This window comes from Zophobas morio, unplaced genomic scaffold (genome assembly GCF_036711695.1).
Source record: "Zophobas morio isolate AGI-343-1 ecotype UQ-CSIRO unplaced genomic scaffold, CSIRO_AGI_Zmor_V1 ptg000012l, whole genome shotgun sequence".
In the NCBI taxonomy this organism is placed as follows: Eukaryota; Metazoa; Arthropoda; class Insecta; order Coleoptera; family Tenebrionidae; genus Zophobas; species Zophobas morio.
The window spans coordinates 28,694,831-28,717,240 of NW_026972117.1; the positions used below are offsets into that span (position 1 = coordinate 28,694,831).

Here is a 22,410-nt window from a genome sequence, read left to right on the forward strand (position 1 = left end):
CGCGCATTTCGTTTATTTAATCAAGTGAATAAAATAACGGTGAATAAAACAAAAACTAATAAAAAGTAGTATAGCTGTCATTTACAAAATGTCGTGCGTGAAATCTATTAATCGGTACTTAAATGCACGTGGTCATCATAATAAAAGAGTTGGTTTTTCTGTCGAGGGTTAGACGAAGTTTTAATCAAATTCGGGACTAACAACATTTTTTTTTTCAGAATGTAGATTAGTCTGATATTTATAGCTTCGATTGTCCTGTTTTAAGCTCAAGATCTCATTATTTATGTGGATTTAACTGCAAAGATCAGTGAGTTCCAGCCTCTTTATTTCTAAATTTAAAAAAATCAAAATTTTCTTCCTAAAATTTTACTTGATCATGATGAAGTATTTTTTCCAGAAACTTGTAAGTCTTCGTATTGGTTAGCAATATGCTATTACATTTATATTTATTTTGAATGATGCTCATATTTATCTACAAAATCAATAGATCGTTTGACGACACTCCATTTACAATAATTCAAAACAAATACAACACGACCATAAAAACAATAGCAATTTATATATATATAGCAAATATCAAGGGTGCAACGGAGGGTTTTCCAGCCCACAGATGAAATTTGCAGCACGAGCGAATGCGAGTATTGTAAATCATTTAGGATTGGAAAAGCCCGTTTGCGCCAGAGATTATATACAAAGCTTTATCCACCACCGAACAGTACAGTAAAATTATAAAAATCAAAAATTGTTTGGGATTTTATTTATGAGGAATCATAATATCAATGGAACAATTTTCATTCCACTAGTAATTAATTTCGAAATTTTAACACAAATTTGAAAATCGGCACAAGCAATTACGTGTAAATGCAGACGAACGTTTGATTGAATTATCACAATATTTTGAAGTTATGATAAATAAGGATTGGAGTTATTTGGACCGAACTTCCTTTTCATCTGAAGCGCAGCAACACCGCATATATATTACGTGTCATTTTTCATCGAATAATTCTGTATGTTTAAAAATGATTTCATCACCTTGCTGATAAAGGATATTAGATCAGCCTTTCCCTCATATAATGCTTTGACTCTTATACAGTAAGCGATTCTAAACAATAAAAAGGTATTATTTTTCAATAAAGTATATTTAATATTTTTCCGAGGTGATTTCATTAATTCCTTGGTGAAGATAAACGCATTTTGACATACACAAAATAATAATCATAGCGCAAATGTATGCCAGAATTTTACATAAACAGGGGTATATTTTTAACAACCATTTGTTTTTAGGTGGTTATTAATTAATACACAAACAACGTCTAATTTAATAAGTGCTATTCTAATAATATTTCTCTAGAAAAGCTATCTATTTCTTAAATTTACATAGTAGGTACTTTACCGTAGTTTTTGAAACTACAATTTTAAAGAAGTTCGTTTTTAGTTGCCAAAGTGTAAAATTTTGCTAGTGCAAAGTTAACCAATCCCTAGACAAGTTTTTGTTAACGTTTTAACATCTGCTTGATAATGTTGAAGTACAAACAAAATTGTTTAGTAATTAATTCAGGACCAACGGATAGATGACATAAACTACTACGGCAAACTTCTAATACAATATAATATTGTCTACACGATACATTACCGGGAAAGTATGGAATTGTAAATTCGTCAGAATGATCGTATTACCATACTTCCCTTACCAATCATTCAGGATGTACAATAATAATAGTGATAAGATAATTTGCATAAGTGAAGTTAAAAATGCGGATAAATGATCAAACTACTGACATATATATTTCAAATAAGGTTTACTTTACTGAACAAACTTTTCAGATGTAACATCGCTATTTGCATTGTATGTGACTTTATCTAGCTTTCTTACTGAAAAATTGGCCTGAAAAGTTCATACAGTATTTCGCTCTTTAAAAGGTTATTAATTCTCCGTGCATTCGACATATACCATATTTTTGCTTTGCAGTAAATATTTCGGTACTTATTTTTCCAGTTGAAGTTAAAGCAATTACCAAACTTTACGATCCAGTAAATTACCAAGGTTTCAAAGAGGTTCATTACGTACTTTTTAAGCTCAAATGTAACATTTTATAGTACCATCAGTATAATTAATTTTAAAACTTTAGCTGAGGATTATTGAATAACACTCAGAGTAGGATATTATGCGAAATAAGCGAAATTTTATTAATAAAATTTTTTAGATAACGAGGGCTTTCGTCAATGTTTTGAGCATCTAGTGACCCATGAAACTGACAAATGTTGCAGATTTGCCGCTTCTTGGTAATGATAGACATGTTTAAAGTTTGAATTAATACGATTAACATGTCGTCTATCAGAACAATTATGACATTTCAACTTTCGTTGTCATTATAGTTTTTCACACTTCGAATGAGGCGGCATAAATAAGTGCCCACTTTGATGTACGAAACATTTATGAAAACCCTGTATAAATTTCATACGTATTATTTATATATTATTTTTTTAGTAATCGATGTAAATAATTCCAAAAAATAAACACATATCAAAACACCAACAACACTGTACCTCAGGAAATATGTTTTAATAAATATTTATTTAATAATTTTTAAATCAAGCCATCAAATCTTCGGCGGGAATAAATCGACAAATTTTAGTCGATGTTTAGTAGTCCTTAGATAAAGTTTAATATTATACATGGAAATTTATTATAAATATGTAAATATAATTGTACTTTTTTAAATTTTAATAAACCATTGTGTAAACACGAAAAGATGTGTTAGGATAATTAATTATAAACGCGGGGGGTGTAGATCTGGAACTTGCCCCATGGATTTTAAATTAGGTTGCAGGTTTGCGGCCTGGCTGGAATTTCATTGGCCTTTCACAGGTAAGAAACGAGAAAAGGACTAAAGGATTATTGGTCCGGAATTTATGTACATCCCAAGCGAAATCGATTCAGTGTTTCAACTCTATTTAAAAAAACCTTAATTTAATAAAATCAAGACTACGTGCTTTGTTTCACTGAAATAGTTACGTAGAGTAAGTTACTAAAACATGTAGGGTTAATTTCCGAGATTTGTAAGTACTGGAACTTTTTTGTAATTTAAGCTACGTAAACTACACAAATTTATTAAAAAATTACTCTTTTTGGATTAAAGAAATATCAATACTTAACACAGTATAATTTTACAATTATCAACACGCGGCAGACATGCAATGTTTTCATTCAAAATATGTGTAAACACAATAGAAGATCAAATTCACGGTTTAAAAGTATGAAACATTTCCACCTGAACAATTTAAAGATAAAAATGCACAACGTAATCAATCCTTCGATGTGAATTGCATTGTAAATTATGGAACATTTAAACCTGAACGACATAATATTATAGAAAATTAATAAAACTGAAATTAATGACTGCTGTAGGACGGATTTTATCAACCGAATTTAAATTTTGCACAATCATCAACCGTTATTGTAGCAGCACAAGGAAGATCTAAAATATGTAGGTCTGATGTGTATTCTGTAAAAGGTTTTACTGAAAATTCATATATTAGTTTTCGTTTAAAGTGACAAAATCAGCAAATTATTTTTCATAACAGAAAAAAATTACTGCCACCTTTCGCACCCATGTTTTTTCAGACTGCATAAGCAACAAATAAGATAAAAAATGAAACTACATTAAATAAAAAAAAATTATTCGCTCCCCAAAATTTGTGCGCAATACGAAAGAGTATGACTATATTTTGATAATATTATTTAAGCACCCTATCGAACTGTATTGTTCTTGGTTAAATAAATACGTGTTGTCATACTAACTTAATACCTCATTGTTAACTTAATAAATAAAAAGCTTACTATTTAATCGACTTACAAAAGCACGAAAACTAAAAACTACCTTAACAGCATTTCCACCTTAGAAGTCTATTAAAAATCAATGCACGACATGATTAACAACCACAAGTGGAAGTATAACCCATTTGCAAAATCCCGCCACTTACAGAATCTCAACGAGCTTTTGTTCCTTTTTTCCATTTTAACATATCCAGCGTATTGCGGCCCGGCAACAAGTAATTTCTTCTACACACGAACATCCATATTTTTGCAGTAAACCACAACACGCAAAATCAACTTCACTTGACAAATGTTAGAGCATTATTATAAAGCCGGCAAGAGTCAAATATCTAGTAAGCACGTGAAAGCGGCGATCACAACAGCAACGTTGCGCTGCAGGAACGTCATTCCGTAACTGTTGACCAGAAGAAGCCGTTGGTGGCGAATTCAAGAGGAACGTTGATTTGATGCGCGCGCGCAAGCTCCAGCAGGAGGCTGCGGAGATGCTTTCAGATACGTTCTTCGTCTTGTTCCTGCGTAGCTCCTTTCGCGGACTTTCCGGCAGGAGGGAAGGAGAGCTCATGAGCTGAATTTAAAAGCGGCGCGAATGGAGGCGCGAATACTCGTCTATTGTTATAAGTGGAAGACTATATCGAGTGTAAATGAATAATGGATTATTGGCGCTTTACACTTTCCTTACTTCGAAAACACATTAATTTTGACGTTCAAAGGTTCGTCCCCTTTATGAGCTGTCCGAAATGAAAAGAACTTAAAAAATTTTTGTATAAAAAATATATTGTATTTATTTACAATACTAAAAAATAAGATATTTCGTTATTAAAAATAAATTACAACTGGATTCAGTATGAACATAGAGATACTTATAAAATCCCACAAAGTAAATGTGTCTGTGTGTAGTAATCCCGACATTTAAGCACCAGTAACTTAACTTCCGATTTCTAATATTGACAAACATAGCGACAGCAGGAAATTTTTATTTTTGTGACCTATTTTTATGGAACTGATCGAGAGCTTCGCAAAGTTTTTCCTAAATTTCAAATTGAGACAATTCCTGGCTGCATATAGTGATTTCGACCGACAAAAAGTGACTCACAAATTCTCATCAAAGCCAATGCTGATGATTGCATTGCTCAAGCCAATATCCACATTCATTTTCATAAATATAATATAACATAAATTTTTGGGAATAAAATAGCAGAACCCGAGAGTTCATTGCATTAATTAACAAGTTGCGATTTAACGAATGAATGGTATTCATATCCCTATGAAGCAAAATCGTTCCAACCAGATCTTGCTGTTAAAAAAATAGGGAAGTGTTATCTGCATAAGTGAAACGTTTAATAACTGTTGACATATGACAATGTATAATAATAATATAAAAAAGCGGGCCTGAGACAATACCTTGTGGTACACTTGAAGTGACCAAAACATTCGAAGTTTTTTAGCACATCTGGTTGATTCGTGTCTTTTAATAAATTGATAACTCACATGATATTGATTTTTTAAATTTATACATAAAATGAATGGGATCAACGAGCTGTTTTGTGTGAATGGAATAAAAATGCTTTGAGAACTTGAGAAAAGAACCATCACAAAGATGTCTATTTTGCCGTAATACTTCCAGCTTAACGTAAAAGAAGTCTTTGTATACTACTTTCCAAGTGATAGCTAACTCGCGGAGCACTGTGAAAAGGTAGTTTGATAAAAAATTCCAATCACATATGTGCCTGGCGCTCTACAGCTCGTAGAATACGGAAACACACGTTGATAGTTTCTGAAAGAATCGGGAATCTACTTTTTAATTTTAAATTATTTTTTATATTGTTTTTAAAATTACTTTTTAGTTTAATACGCGCACACTCCTCAAAATGGGCTTTGTAGTCTGTTTAAATTTTAAAGATGCATTCGATGTTAATTTACGTGGACAATAATAAATATTAGCACTAACTGAAATCAGCTGAAAATAAGAACAAATTAAAACCGTGTTGGGTACAATGAAATGACAAATTAAAAGACTAACTTTGGCGGGTGCTTAATTGCAAAATGAAATTTAAATTATGCAGGGTTATTACGTATTCGTCTCAAGTAAATTGCATTGTCGGTGAATCTTAAAAACGTGAAATGAGTTTACTACTGTTTTTTTAAAATAATGAAATAGGTGAAGTCGGTGCTTCTTGCACAATTTTATAGCTATTAAACAGTTTAATATGACGGAAGTAAAATTGAATGTCTGTTATTCTTGTCCTAAAAACTTTCTAAAATTTTAGGTAAAAAAAGACTCGTCAAATATACTAATTATAGTTCAGCGAATAAAAATAAACTACAATTATTTACCGGTAGTTGCAATAGTAATGATCCATTTTTTTCTTATTTTTTTAGAAGCTCCTCTTCCTCTTTAAGCGACTGTTTTAAAACAGTTAAATTTTATTTTTTGTCCGCTCCAAAAGTTGATGATGTCACCTCATCTCAATCTATCTAAATTAATCTAAAATTATCGTATGAACCGATTTATTTTATCGCTTAGCTTTGATCACGTCCATATATAATTTTTCTAAAATTTTAATTGAGCAACGTTACGTTTAAATATAAAAACTAATGACGCAATTTCGAGACGTTACTTAGTATACCGTATTTCACACTGTGCTTTAATATCCCTTTGATATCTGATGTTGCCAATTCTAAATACTTGTAATCAACTATCATATTTTATGAAATATCGTAAAAATTAGTCTTTCAATTTCACCGAAAGCTTGAAGGAGATTGAAATTGTTCCAGAAATAAAGAAAATTAATTAAAACAAAATTTTTGCACAACTGTTAAAAAGTAACTTTTGCAGGTCAATATTTGGTTTTTAATGTTGACTCTTTTAACTTTGCCCATGGCAACGCGCACGAGCCAGAACGTTGTTTCTATAGTAATTAATTACAATATGAACGTACTTTTTTATGATTCGTGTTTCAGAACTGAAAATACAATTGACGCAATGTTAGGAACTAATGATTAATATATTTTATTTAAAAAATTTAAAACGATTGATGAATTAATTCCACAAAAATATATTGTTATTAGAAAAAAATTTTGAGTAATTGGTTGGCGAAACATCTTTGGTGCTCTTGAAATGATTTAATACGGCTACTACCCTCATTGTCAAAGGGCCACGTATTTGTCACGTATATCACTGTGTTTTTCTCTCTAAAACCTGAGGGCGTTACTTTATTTCAAAACGTAAAAAATTAATGTGATTAATAAAAAATTATATACAGTATGTAGCACGTCAAAAAATGTAATATAAATATGTATTACTTTTATTTATAACGAATTATTCGGCTACTGTAACATTTGCACAAACTACGACATTACCAACAGAAAAACCAATGATTTAACTTCAATCAGAACAAACAAAATATATAGCAACAGTATATTTATCTTTTGACATATAATTTACCTTTTAAATTATGCAATAGAGTGCTTTAAATCACCTTGTATAGTTTTTGAAAAGTGCCAAAAATCTTAGCACATTGTATTGATAAATATTAATTATTCTCATTTAAAATAGAATATGCCGGGATCTTTTTAAAAAAGCCCTCACATCTTGGACAGTGACTACTAAGAACAATATGATCTCTATAACTTCTGGTTGGTTCACATTCTTTTTTTAGATATCGACCAATTTCATTATTTCACACTTCAAATTCAAGTACATGTGTGATCATAGTTATCGGTTCAAATAATTTAAACAAGTTTGTGGTGAAAATGTTAAGTATTTTGCACTGACACGGTGATTAATTTGTAAATTTAAAACTAATTTTTGGTTATTTTCTGTCATGTATGTGGTTGGATCAAACGAAAAAAAAAACTGTAAATACTATCAAGTGTAGCTAAAAGGTATTTTTAGCCTCAACAGTAACATCAAAAATGTGTCTTGGAAAACTTGTGGGAATTCTAAACCATTAGGAAGCGAACAAGAGCAAAGCGTATTGACCGACTTTAACGAAAATATTGCGTGAACTACCTATGAGTTAGTGCAAAAAAATACTACAATTCATGTAATAATATAAGGACTTAAGTCACTGTATTTTTATATATATCGATAACAATCACCTATCAATTATATCACAATTTTTGCAAATACATATGTGCTACTAAAAGATTGGGAACACAGTTTCATTAGCTGCACAAGTAAAATACTTTCAGCAGACAAAATTATTTTGTAATTATCATATCCTTAAAGAAATTACACGGTAACATAAACAATAAAAAGTTTGGAGTGATAATTTCACATGATTATCGCAGTTATTTAGGAAAATAAACAAAATATTGGACGTAAAATTAAATTACGAAAATTTATATAAACGAAAAACATTAGAACAAAGTATGTTTTTTAAATGCCTTAAACAGAATATACTTTTCTGAATTTTATTATGGGTAAGTAGCTATTATTATGATACTCCTTATTTTATTATCTTTAAATACAGGCGGGCGCAACATTACTGTATTCTCAAATTTTAGAAAAAATGGGGTGAATTGTTATAGATTTGAACAATAAAAAAAATGAGTCAATCGAACCAACTACCTTCGCGTTAGTAATTCAACATTTTTACAGCACAGCACACGTCAATGCTATTATACGGCATAATAGGTTCTCCATAACAAAATCCTTCCTACTTTTTTAGGAAATAACATAAACTTTTTTATTTCAAGCAGAATCGAGTAAGTTGCATTTTTTTATCAGTGATTTACAACTTCTGTGATATATATTTTGTTCAGCAAATTGCTTTAAAATGCTTTTGAAATTTAAAGCAAAATTAATAAAATGACACACTCGACTTTGTTTTAACTCCACAAATTCAACTGGCAATTTTTGTGGTGCATAATTTTAATGCATAGACATTGTTTTACATTATTGATTGGCAGCTTTATAAACAATGAATGCAAAAAGTACACGGCAATTAAAGTCAATTATCTGCCTTTTTTTTATTCCTATTTTTTTAACTTTTTAAGACTTAAATATCATGTATCCGCAAAAAAATATTTGCAAGATTTACAAACATACTCTATCCCATTAGGAAAAATGTGTCAGCTTTGGAAATTCTGGTATTGACGCAATTCTTCAGTAAACTCATTTTACAAAAATTTTTGGGTCAACTGATGTTTCAAAATTTATTTCATACTTATGTATCTGAAATACTGCAGTGTAAACAGAACAATGGGACGCCGCAAATTAAAAAAAAAAAATAAAGCAATTTATTAAATAAATTCATATGAACAAATGTTATACCATTGAAAACGTAAAAACGTATCCAATTTTACTCACCTAAAATACACACCACATTCTACTAAAGCAGCAAGAAAAAAGTTATGTCATTTCTGGAAAAAACAAAAACGATAGAACCTAATACGGGTTTATGGATTCTATACTCTTTTCTGTGTTAATCTACCATTCCAAATTTCAATTGAGATTTTTGAAACACCGTGATTTGTTTTAAAATGTTAAACCAAACGAGTTATACATCAAATACTACTTATATTTATATTCATTTTATAGTATATATATAATTAGGCCTTCTAAATTTCAGATTTCTATATTTTTAAGTAACTGGATTATTAAAGGCGAAACAGGTAAATTGGGACAGCCGTTATACTGCAAAATTTAACAGTAATATTTTCTCATAAAGAGACCCATAATATCAATAACATATTTCACTAAACATTTTTGATTTATTAACCTCCACATAATATTGTTTTTAAGCTATCCACTCACCTCGGTAAAAAAACATGAAAGTGTCAAGAGAAAAAGGTTATCTAAAACTTACGCAATTAATGCATTTATGTTGCAGGTACCAGTATCATAAAAACTATTGCATGCAAGTAAATATTGTTGTAATAATTAACAAAAACTGATAATGCGTGTATAATTCGTGAAATTATACTCGTATCTACACTTAAAAAAAACTGAAATTTTTGTTACATACATCATGCACTTACTATAATTATTAACTACTGTCATCTGTTAAAATACGCATGTTTTTAAAGTATGGTCAAAGCTAAAATGTATAAGTCGACATAAAAACAAATAGTGTATATAACACAAAACATCGAAGTATTACACAAACTGAAATTGCTTCTAAAACAAAGGGGCGGATAAGCTCTTGAGAAAATGGAAGAGCGGATTATTATGGTTTATTGTATAAGTTATAGTTTTTGCTTAGTGGTAGCGAAAGCGAATAAACCCTTTTTTATTATTCCCGTTGAGCTGGAAGTGCTTTTCTCGTCATTAACATATGCGAAATTAAACAACTTCCAATTTATTCACACAAGTTAATGCTCCCAACAGATTCATCCTAACAATATTTTTTTTATATATATTTGAGAATTTTTAACAAATACAAAAAAAGCTGCTATTGAACTACGTCAGCTTGATCCGTAAGTTATTACACAAAATTGTTGTTTGAAAATGAGTATCATTAAAACAAGTCGTTGTCTGGTGGTGGCTGGTGGTTAACAGCCAACACAATAAAAACAAAAAACTATTACCCAAGCGATAAACGACAATGTGAGCAAAAGATACCAACCGGAACGATTACACAGTAACTTCAATCGACTCAGGGAATCACGCTTCGAAGCGCAAGATAATGTCTAAAAGACCAAACAGATTGGCGGAGGAGCAAAAAAGGAACGTAGGTAAAATAAAAGTAATTACCGCCGATGAACATATGTATTACATACGACCACTAACAAAATAAAAGAAAGTAGAAAGTATTTACTTGTTCTAATTCCTAATTTACTTATACGCGTACGTCAACAGGGTGTCGCTAAAACTGATTTTATGTTCAATAAAATACCACTCACATAAATGAAAATGTGCTTGAATAAGTCCTGATTCTCGTTTAGAAAATGAAATAGAAAAAACAAATAGTCCCGCTTTAACTTTTAGAAAGCACACAATTGCTTTAGCGGTCGTTTACAGAATTCATAATACAAAAATTCATCCGGTTTAATATTTAGTTTACTGTATTTGTATCAATGTAACATAAAAAATAAAAAAAAGAATAAAGCAGGTAAAATGTGTTTTTTAAGAATAAAAAACAGTACGTCAGATCGGTCGTTTTTTACTAGACAAGTAAATAAATTTTTGTTAGCGTCTCACCATTTAGAGGATAATCGTACTCTTACATTTCACAGTAATAATGAGTATTACAACACAAAGTTTTTGCACTTAGATGAGTATAAGTACATCGCTTGACTACTAAAATTGTTTTTTTTTTAATGTACGTTCGTATATTTCAGAAAAGTCCTTATAGGTACGAGCAATAATGTTTTATAATGTTACTAATTTTGTAGTTTTTTTTGCAGTCCCTACGTCTTTCTATAATGAAAAAAAAAACGGTCTAAAGTTATTTGGAGAGAACTTCTCTCACCCCTAAAACACAATAACTTAAATAAATCCAATTTCCCAGATAAATTATAAAATTTATTGTGCAAATTTATCGTTTTGCGATAACCTCCATATGTTAAAATATAAATGAGAGTGGTTTATTAAATTAGTAGTGAGAATTTAATAATGTAATTTTATGATGACATATCACCAACAAACGTGACGACAAATGCATCAATTTTTGATACCTTAGTAATAACACTGTGGAGCAGTGAAAAATTAATAAACTACATGTACAAAAGCACTAGGGACAGGTATCTCAAATGGAAAATTTTTGATATAACGTCATCAAATTTTTTTAAAGAGATAAAAAAATATCAGAGCAACTACTTTTGTCATTTCTAAGATATATTGTAAGATTTTTGTCGTAGATTTTATACCTACTTATGTACAGTTAACAATATGAGTGAATGTAATGAATACACCTCAAGTATAGAATTCTATTGTTTCGCACATTTTAAATAGAATTTACTTAGCAAAATATTGAAACGACCTTATCAAACATTTAATGGCAATAAACAGACAAATTGTGGTTAGCGTTTTGCCATTTACATAGAAATTTATTCAACTTCAAAGATTATTATTTAGTTTGACATAATCGCCAACATACAGACAGATGGATATGATATACTAATTAGTTTTTTATATTCTCTGTGTTATAAACGTCCAGAACATGTGAAATTGGTTATTCATCAAATAGATCCTATTACTACAAGTCAATTTGTTTTATCGATAATTTTTCTTTAGAAGCAGCAAATTTCATGATTGTCTATCAAAATTAGTTTATTTATCCTCCTCAAAAAGATAAATACGTCATCGCAACAAATAAACAAAAAATAAAAACATTTCTGAAGAATTTTTTTGGCATCTATGTTCTTGTTAATAAAGTATCACCCATTAGTGTTTGAAGTATGTGAATTTAAAAAAGTTAGTGTGTATAAACTTGACATCCTATATATCACAGAAAGATCAAAGTTACAAAAAAATATTAAAGTTTCTATCAAGAAAGTAAAGGAATTACAAAGTACACTTTTAAATTTTAAAGTCAAAGTATACTGAGAAAATCACTATAAAACTTTTTTTTTCTGCTCATATTGAGAAAATGTTGAATTTTTACTGCATTTTGGATTGAGAAAATTGACTATTTTTCAATCGTTTGAAGAATGAGCACTTTTCTCCACAGCTTTTGTCCAATCAGAACGCGACATTTCCTTTTCTCCACAATTCCCCACTATCACCCCTAATAAAAATTGAAATCGTCCATGCGTTACCCTGGTTATGATTTGTTTACACATCATCATTAATGTTAATAAAAATAATTCTTGATTTTTTTGTCTTTATTTTCTTGATTATATGAGCAGAAAAAGTATAGTGAGAAATTGGTCATTACACGAGGATGAGTTCCTCCACTCGCCTTTGGCTCGTTCCGGAAACTCTCATCCTGGTGAATTAACCAATATTCTCACTCGTTGAACGATATACTATATCATTAATGAAAACATAACAGTTACTTTCTAAAATTTATCCAAATTATTAATGGAAGTGTCCTCAAATGTTTTCTACCTTAACAAAATGACTAAAAGTAAAGCATCATTTACCCGAATTGCGGAAAATTTATTAAATCATTCCCTAAGAATGGGAAGGAAAAAGTCAGTTTCTACCTGAAGAAGGTACTGTGTACCGAAACACGTGTTGTAGTTATCACAGAATAAAATATTTTAATCTTAATATTAACGAAAAAACTTTAAGAGTTTAAATAATTTATTAGTAGGCACTGCTACACGTGTTTCGGTATACACTACCATCTCAGGCAGAAGACAAACTGAAGACGGTACTGTGTACCGAAAGAAATTTTTGAAACTCGTTAAAGTTTTTTCTTTAATATTAAGATTAATATGGAGTTTAAACAAGCAACCGCCCCATCAATACAAATTCAAAAAAAAATTGTAAACTCAGAAAGTACTTTTCGTAATATAAAAGGGAGTTATTCCAATATGTAAAGCGAATCCTCACGTTTCGAGCTTATGGATTGTCAATAATACATTTTCTGAATATAATACATATACCTATCCGTATTAACAAACTTATTGTTATGAAATTTTAAATATAGCATATCCACACTTTCCACTGCATAACGCGGGGGCAGTTCTTAAAAAAAACATCTTTTTTTTTAACTTGGTGAAATTTTATATCACGTATTTTTAAAAATCAAAATCTCAATTATTAATGGAAATTTCGGAACGGGGTTTTCACCACTGTTTTCAGCTTACAAAACTCTATAAATTTTTATTTATAACATTGTCGACTTTTTTGCCGGGAATGAGATATCGGAGATGAGAGACGACAGAAGGTTCTTCGGCACAAACTATTCACTGTATCTCACTTCCGACAAAAAAAAGACGACAATGTTATTCTACAATAGTTAGGGCTTTTAATTTCGCGAGGGCCACAATCGACAATTATGCCCGTGGTACATTCAACGTTTTATTCTATTTTAGTTTCTAAAATATTTTTAACGAAATATTGCGTATTTCCGGCCAGATTGTGTGAATTGTGCATATGCGAACTTTAATACATAGCTGGCTATTGTTTTGATGTTTTCGTTGCTTATTTGTTAAATAATTCGATTTTCAAAATGTAAGCTGAAAAAGCGAAAACGCTTATTCCAAAGAAATTTTAGAAGAATTTGAAGTCGGCCAGGGATTCATTTGATGAAATATTATATTCCCAACTTTAATAAACATGTTGAATATGGAAGCTTGTTTGAATAATTAATTAATGTAAATGAATAATCAATCGTTGCTTGGCAATTTTTGACTGATTCGTGCCATAAAGGCCAATTTATGCCCGCATTGGGTGCTTATAATAGTATATTATGATATTAGTTTATAATGCAAGGGATTATGGCATCAATGAAAGTTTAGCGCATGAGCGCAGCGAATACAATTATTCCATGAATGTCATAATCCCGCATTATAAACGAATATCATACCCTGTTTTGTGGTCGAAGTAGCAATAATGTAACATCTTGATTTCTAAATGTTACTTTTATCTTCACTTAAAAAAAATACAAACGGCAATTCATGTTGGTTGGCGTTTTTTCAAATAATTCAATTGTCTCGAAAAATTACTTTAGGTGTATCATTTTGTTTCCTTGACAATTTTATGACACCATAAATCGTGCCATAATTTGAAATCGTGCCGTAATGTGACAGATTATAAATGATTTTCGATGCGTCAAACGGGAATTATGAGGCTTCTCGACCACAAACAAGATAGATATGATTCTAAAATAGAATAAAATCTAATACTATATCAAATCCTCGTGTCACAGTGTTTGTAACCGAACTCCTCCAAAAAACGGCTTGACTGATTTTTATGAAATTTTTTGTGTATATTCGGTAGGTCTGAGAATAGGTTGTAAACTATTTTTTATATCCCTAAGTGATTTTTTGGCCAAAATTTTTTATTATTTTTTTTAAGATTTGGCATTAAAAATACATATAACCCTAAATTTTCACGCTTCTACCGCCAACCCCCCATTTTTTAATAACGATATTAGTATCTTTACATTCATCCACAGATGCGCAATAGGGTTGCAAGATGGCTGTTGAATGTAATCATTGTCGTACAATAAATTTTTATGTATAATTTATTTATTTTAATTTAATTTTTTATTTAACTAGCAAAATATTCACTAGAAATAATTTATATTGCAAAACAACGTTTGCCGGGTCAGCTAGTAACTTTATACAATAACAACGTATTATGACTTGTCAAAGGCGTTTGACTATGTTAGGCATAATATTTTACTCTATAACCTTCAGTTCTCACGATAATAGTATCTAGTTCTTATTAAAGTCGTATTTAACTAAAAGGAAACAATAAGTGACAGTTAATCAGTTGTGTTCATCTTATCTTCAACTGACTTGCGGGGTTCCCCAAAGATGTATGTTGAGTCCGCTGTTATTTATTATATATGTCGATCGATGATTTATCGTTTTCGGTTCGACACGTAATTTCATTTTACTTGCTGATGACGCTACCGTTTCAATTTCAAATAATAGTCTTCCACAGTTCACTCTAGACAAACAAGTGGCTGAAGAAAAAAATGTGGATGGTTTTACTCTAATAATTTAATTACAAATCAGAATAAATCTCAAAGTAGATATAGGGTTTAGAAACTTGGGGAAGGCTGTAAATCTGTATTTATAACAATCTAAAAATCCATGTGGATACATTTTGCAACATTTACTTTACATGCATACGAATTTAAAAAATAATCATTCATCTAATCATGTCTATAGCACTATTTTTTACGACCCAATAAATCGAGAAATGCTACTCCACAAAATTTTGGGCAGTTCTGTCATTCCAGTGACATAAGCTCTAAACCAGGCTTTACGTACTAATAACCTCAAATTTGCCATGTTAGTCATTTTGACGTAGACTGGAATGTGGATGATGACGTATGTCAAAATTTATATGACGAATGTCAAAATGTATTTTTTAAAACTGTCAATCATTATGACAACAAGACATAGACTACATCGTGTTTTTTTTAAATGTCAGAAAAATACTGCCCAAGATTTTCAGGCCGAAACTGTACCATCCACATCTTTATATGCATTTTAAGTCTTTTAAGGACAAAATAAAAAAGTTCTTCTGCACAATGGACAATGTTTCTATACATTTCGAGAGTTCATTGATTTTTTCTTCAACAAATAGAACTTTTGCATTTGAGATGGCTCATCTCTAAGTATTATTATTGTAATTAGTGTATGAAATGTTACTTACAATCTTTGTTTGACGTGTGCAAAATTTTATAAATTAATGCATTACAGTAAACTATTATAATATTATTATTATCATCATTATAATGTACAGCGATCAGAATTTACAAGTACGGCGTCCGCCGTTTATAAATTACAATTTTCGTCCTTTATTAAATATGGCTTTCAATATTTATTATAAAAACGACGTTCATATATAATATTAATATATATAAAATCAGGATGTCTAAGGTAAAAATAATAGCGGATTCATAAAGTACACTTATAAAAGTATGTTATTTTATGAAATTTAAATAACATTTACTATGCAAAATTTTAAGGTGACGTCAGTAGATTGTTGGTGGAGAGGATTAAACAAATTTGAGTAGCGTTTTACACCACGATCTTCCTAAAATACATATACAATCAGAACAATATCTGCACTAATAAAAATCGACACAGATGACAGACAGATGGAAACGAGAGACATATTTTTTCATACTCTAGGGATCATGAAACGTCGGGAAAACTCGATGTGATCCGATTTATTGGTCTGCTTCCACTTAGATCGTACTTCTACAATCGATTGAAAGTTTCAGGAATTGCAGGTGTTACGTAATGTTTTTTGAAAATTGAGTTTTTTAAGTGAATTTCGGCAATTAGTTCCATTTTATTATTTTGGTAAGAATAGTATCGTTGAAATGTTATAATCCAAAAAAAAAAATCGCCTGTTTACAACTACTGAACACGCAGATAACAGATAAACGCGAAAGTTAACTTCTGAATGGGTGTCAACAGACAGATGAAATTGGTAGAAACACCACCAACTTTATTCATATCCGTTGACAAGTATAATACACACCTATTTCCTTTCCAAAAAAGTTATGTAGATAAGCCTTGGCTTGAGTAATTAATCTATCTTTTTGATGTTAAAAGTAGTCAAAAAATTTTCGAATGATATTCGTTTTTCAAAATGTGAAAAACATACTGGTCGTATGAAAATCAGCGTTTGTTCATGATTTTCAATTGTTTCAAGATAGTGACGATTTTTTAGTTTCGAAAAAATTATTTCTGTAAAAAGCCTGTTTAAGAATTGATAATGTGCGTGACAACGGTTTGTTAGGAGAATTGAACTGGGTGACTATATCTAAAATTATTTTTATTTTAAGTTTACTGCAAAGACCTAAAGATAATTCTATCAATTAAATACGCTTTATTAAATTAATATCTACTATGTACCAAAATTGCGGAAACATGACAATGCCTTGAACCAAACCAGGTGTAAAACCAGGTCAACCAACCTCCAGTGGGATAGCGTCAGGTAATCATTTTGCTATATTCAACTTAGAAAAATGTTTAAAATAACCTTTTCAATGTTTTATTTATATTTTCATGTTACAGTGTTCAGGAAAATAACATTTAAAAAGCCTTCGAATAGAATGTTTTTAATTTAGCAATTTCCCCTTGCAAATGTTATTCCAAAAATACACTCAAACACTTAATAGCAGAACACAATTGCGTTCAGTTAATACACTTTTAGGGTTTTATCGATAATTACGTTTACGTTTAATATTTCTGGTAGGCGTGAACATTTTTTGGAGAGTTCTTTCTCACCCGTTTCCATGCATACGCTAACCTTGAATTCATCAAGAGCATGGATCCTTCAATTTAGCACACACTGTTTTCTTTTTTAATATTCAATGTCCAAAATATACACACTATGTATTATGGAATAAATAATACAGGGAGAATAACTGTAAACTTTGTTTAGTACATAAATTCATTTGTAACAAAACACCTTCATTTTCTGAAGCCTTCAAATTGACTGATACGAAGTACCAAATAATGAATGTATCAAAACGTACTGATTTTAATCAATTTTTAATGTGAATTAGTTCTATTTCATCAAGACATAATAAAACAAAATCGCCAAGTCACGATAAACCAACTGTATAAAAACTCATCAGGGCAACAACAAGACATCACTTACCTGGGCAACATTCTCAAAATGTTCATGACTCTTCTGGTACACCCTAGCTTTCTGAAGATTTCTGCCAATTCCGGTATTCTTCCTGATAAAAACCTCTCCGTGATTAGATAACCAATCCAACACCTGTAACAAAAAGAATTGTTTTTAAGAACTGTTGAGATGTTCACTAATAAAAACAATTATAAATCTATTTTCAAACAAATACAACCACTTACTTGTTTCACATCTTCTTGAAACAATCGCAACGCTAATCTTTGATGTAATTTAATTTTCTTGGCGTGCCACTTTTGTTCCAGAGCTCGATGGTGATTTAAAATTTGATGAATTACCGCTAAGACATGACTAGCGCCCTCACTATAATCGGCGGCAGGATTTCCTCCAGGTCTATTTTCGAAATTGCTTGTCCCGTCTCCCTGGAATAATAAAAAAACAACGTACTTTCAAGTAACGCTATTGCGTAACATAGTAAGCCAGTGTTAAAGAATAAATATCTACGTTAATTTTAATTTACTTTCGTATTCAGCAGTATCACATGCGAAATTTTCAACTGAAAGGCACGTTTAGAACGCACTTTAGTAAGAGAACAAATGCTTTGTTTTCGCGCAATCAATAGTTAAACTGCCTTCCACCCAACTAGTTCAATAAACGAGGTATAAAACAAAGGAACTATTGCATTATACTTCGATCGGCATTTCTATCGTCTATTTTTGACCCGATGCTGAAAAATGGTTCTATAATATTCTAGATAACAAGGACAACGTAAATATGCAAATTTGGTTTAGTTTTTTATCAGTTTTAAAATTAAAATATAAGTAATAATTTTGCGCGGAAATTATTATTATGTTAAAAAATAAATAAGTAAAAACAAAATTCACGTTTTAGCAAAGCAAGCACCAACCCCGCCTGCGCTTTGTTTTGACGTCTTTCTTATGGAAAACTACTCAAATATTTTATTATATTCGTTTTTCAGTTTTTAATTCAAAGTATCTCGCGAAACCGGCTTAAATTGAATGAATTTAAAATAAGAATGTTGTACGTCTTTCGACTATAAAATTAAAGGCCCTTTCAACTCTTTTATGAATTTAATTTAGCTGGAAATGTGAGAGTTGGGCGAATTACATTGTACATTAATGCAAAAAAGGTACACCGGAATGATACTGCTGAAATTGTACAGATGTGAAGAACAATTAGTATTAAAAATGTATATTTACATGTTGCTTTTTTTCACTCCCAGGTTGATTGCAGACTTGAACCAAATGATCCAACTGATAGAGAAGTTTCTTACTGGTACTATGAACCTGTCACCAACCAACACCATACATATTAATGAAAATATTAAACCTAACTACGATCAAACTTAAAAGAAGTACAAATGGATTAGAATTGGATATTTCGAAAAAAGAGCAGAAAAGAAGAAGTCTCAAAATTACACCCGATCCCTATAAACAAAATAAATCATACGTTAATAAAATTTGTACTATGGTTTCCGTCTCCATCTGTTGCAGTCGGTATAGTATGGCACACTTGTAACATGACATCCAATCCATTTAGGAGTGACTGATATGAGTTATAAACCTATAGAATTAATGAGTTTTTAAACATAAACCCTTATATTTACTTATTACTAAAACGGCACTGAAAAAATAACGTCAGATTTTTGTAAAATTTTTCCTGTACCGTTTGCACATTATATAAGACGAAAATTAAACACGTAGGTACTTTTAAATAACTGGGGTAACATAATGCAATGTACAGCGTGATTAAAACCTTCTTTTTTTTAAATAAAATAATAAACACAAAAATAAATTTTAAACAAATGTTCAAAATTTTGCTACTGAGTAAAAGGCAATTGTTCCAATTTTAATGTCGAATATTAATATTAATATAAAGGCCTGAATACACGAAATAGAAACCATTTGTGACAAATTTTCAAAACCTTCTATAATTTCTTTACATTCGCACGAGCAGATTTTAATTATGTTTACAAAAAATACGAAAAGTAACCTTCTCTAAATTTAATTTCCTTCTTGTGCATTCTTATTCAGTGCTAAAAAACAAGATACAGAATTTGGAGTGAAAAACAATGGACAAAGAATATAATTTGGGAAAACAGTTCCTTGTTTCCTTCCTTGTTTTTAGTAACAAAATTGTGTAAGTATTTAGTAGACTAATCAAATGTTATTTTACTTTATTTATATAACAAGGTGTGAAAACATTATATGATATACGTGTAAACGGTTGATGTTTGAAATAAGTAAGAACTGTTTATTGAATTTACAAACAACTTCAATTTTCAATACTTAATACTAAATAGCAAGTTTGGAAGAACAATAACGAAAAGCTAAATACCTAAAAGCACATAGTAATACATTTGTACTTCAAATCGATTTTTTTAAGCTAGAAGATTTTGAAAGTATTGAGAACCACTAAGCATTGAGATGGTTATTATCTGCAGTTAAAATTATTAACGGCAAATAGAAATCTACCGTCAATTTGCATTTATTTTTAAAGTAAAATGATGTATAACAAATATTTTTTAAACAATCATCGCCCTAAATAATTTGTTCCAACAACGTTAGCATTGTGATTCCTATATTTATTCTCCGTGCTCTATGAAATATAAATATAGACTCAATTTCCCCAGAAAAAAACAGTTTTTAATCCAGTAAGTACTACTTCCATTATATCATTTTTATTTTTTAATAAGCTGATTCTTTACAGCAAAATATGAGCAACGTATTTTGATAATTAAAAAAAAAAAAACGCCGGTTTGAATCACACTGTAAATTTGAATAAATTCATTTTTAACACAAACAGTATTCTTCTCTAGTTTAACAAAGTTAGAACTACAATAACGTGGTCAAGTATCAGTTAGCGCTGAAAGTTAGACTAAATAGTTATACAAATTCGTCCGAAAAGTAGGTCGTAACTTGACTTGCAAAAATGACAACAAATCACAGTTTAAGTTGCCTTAAAACGCGAGATTGTCACAACACAAGTTGTATGTTTTAAGAGACGACCTACGTAATTTGGTGACATAATGGGCAGCAAAAACTAGATCACAAATCAACGAAATCCCGCGGTATATTATCTAGTGACAGATTGAATAAGACTAATTAAAATATGCAAATACTTTGATGTAACACACTTTTTACGGAGAGGACTGACAAAAAAAATTCTTTAATCAACTTATCAAAACAGAAAGAAAGGGTACATAACTTTGATTCATTCTTTCGCTAGACATACTATAGATGACCTTGTCTTGCACTAAGGCGGCAGTGCACTTCTTTATAAAGTAGCGGTAAGAATAACATTTTTTAGGTTCAACACCCAAACATTGATATACGTAATAGTACCTTTCAAAACAACTTTTATTTATGAATTATTCCTCGAGTAATGCTATCCTTGTATTTTTTATATATCCTGTTAAGACGAATACAGTGGGAAGGTGTTTTCCCAATTGGAGGTAAAATAAAACCTTAAAACTACATATTCATACTCAAAAAACGCCTCAAGTTTCAGTTGAAAAAGTGATAACTTTTTAATTATTAAAGTTGATTTTTTAAATTTCTACCACATTTGTAAGCGTTCTTTAAAAGTAATAAAAAGTTTTATTTTTGGAGCAGGAATTGTCACTGAAATACAGATTGTACCTATAAAGTGGCCGAATAACACTATTTTACTCTGTTATCATTTAAATAAAGGTGACTGGAGAGGTAAAGACAAATCCAATATTCATTTCATTCTTCACGTAAATCAAGGAAGTAAATCATGATACCAAACGCGTTAACTAAGTTGAATTCAACACATGAAATCTGGTACAAACTCAAAAAGCACGCTAAACAAATTTTGTTGAAACAGATTATATCAGCATACATTGAACACAAACATGAAAAGTTAAACAAGGTACCTCTGTATAAGCTTGGCACATCGATTCATACAAATTTTGATGCTGATGAATAGAATTTTCTAACATCATTATCTCTGAAGGTATATTGGCATTTTCACACGCAGACTTCCAAGTAGGCACGTTATCCACATATTGTTCAGCTTTATGATGAAAAATCACTGATAAAGCTAACACTGCTGTCCTTTCATCTAAACCCGCAGCAAAATCCTTCCATGTTCTATCCAATCTGCTTGCGACAGATCTGATGTGAGTAGCAGCGTAATGACCACCCTCGATTAAACGACTAGCCACGGAGAGTATTCTATTAATATTAACGTATACATTCATGGAACTCATAGTAAAATGTTGGTGTTCTTCTTGTAATTGCTTAGCTAGTTGGTAAGTATGGCCGATTTCTACGTAATTTAAAAGGAACACATCACGGTTGTGGCAGATCCAGTCGAACATCTGAAACACGAATCGAAT

General features: G+C 30.5%; 1 protein-coding gene across 5 annotated transcripts in view; it reads right to left on the reverse strand.

The window, feature by feature from the left end:
* LOC135128144 (triple functional domain protein) overlaps window positions 1–22,410 on the reverse strand; it is a 180,400-nt gene that overhangs the window by 108,273 nt on the left and 49,717 nt on the right. For all 5 annotated transcript variants that reach the window (XM_064055028.1, XM_064055031.1, XM_064055029.1 and 2 more), the window contains exons 6-9: window positions 21,946–22,392; window positions 19,497–19,610; window positions 18,251–18,448; window positions 18,036–18,158 (exon numbers count right to left, since the gene is read on the reverse strand). In XM_064055028.1, coding sequence (XP_063911098.1) covers window positions 18,036–18,158; window positions 18,251–18,448; window positions 19,497–19,610; window positions 21,946–22,392 — 882 coding nt within the window. The remainder of the gene's footprint in view (window positions 1–18,035; window positions 18,159–18,250; window positions 18,449–19,496; window positions 19,611–21,945; window positions 22,393–22,410) is intronic.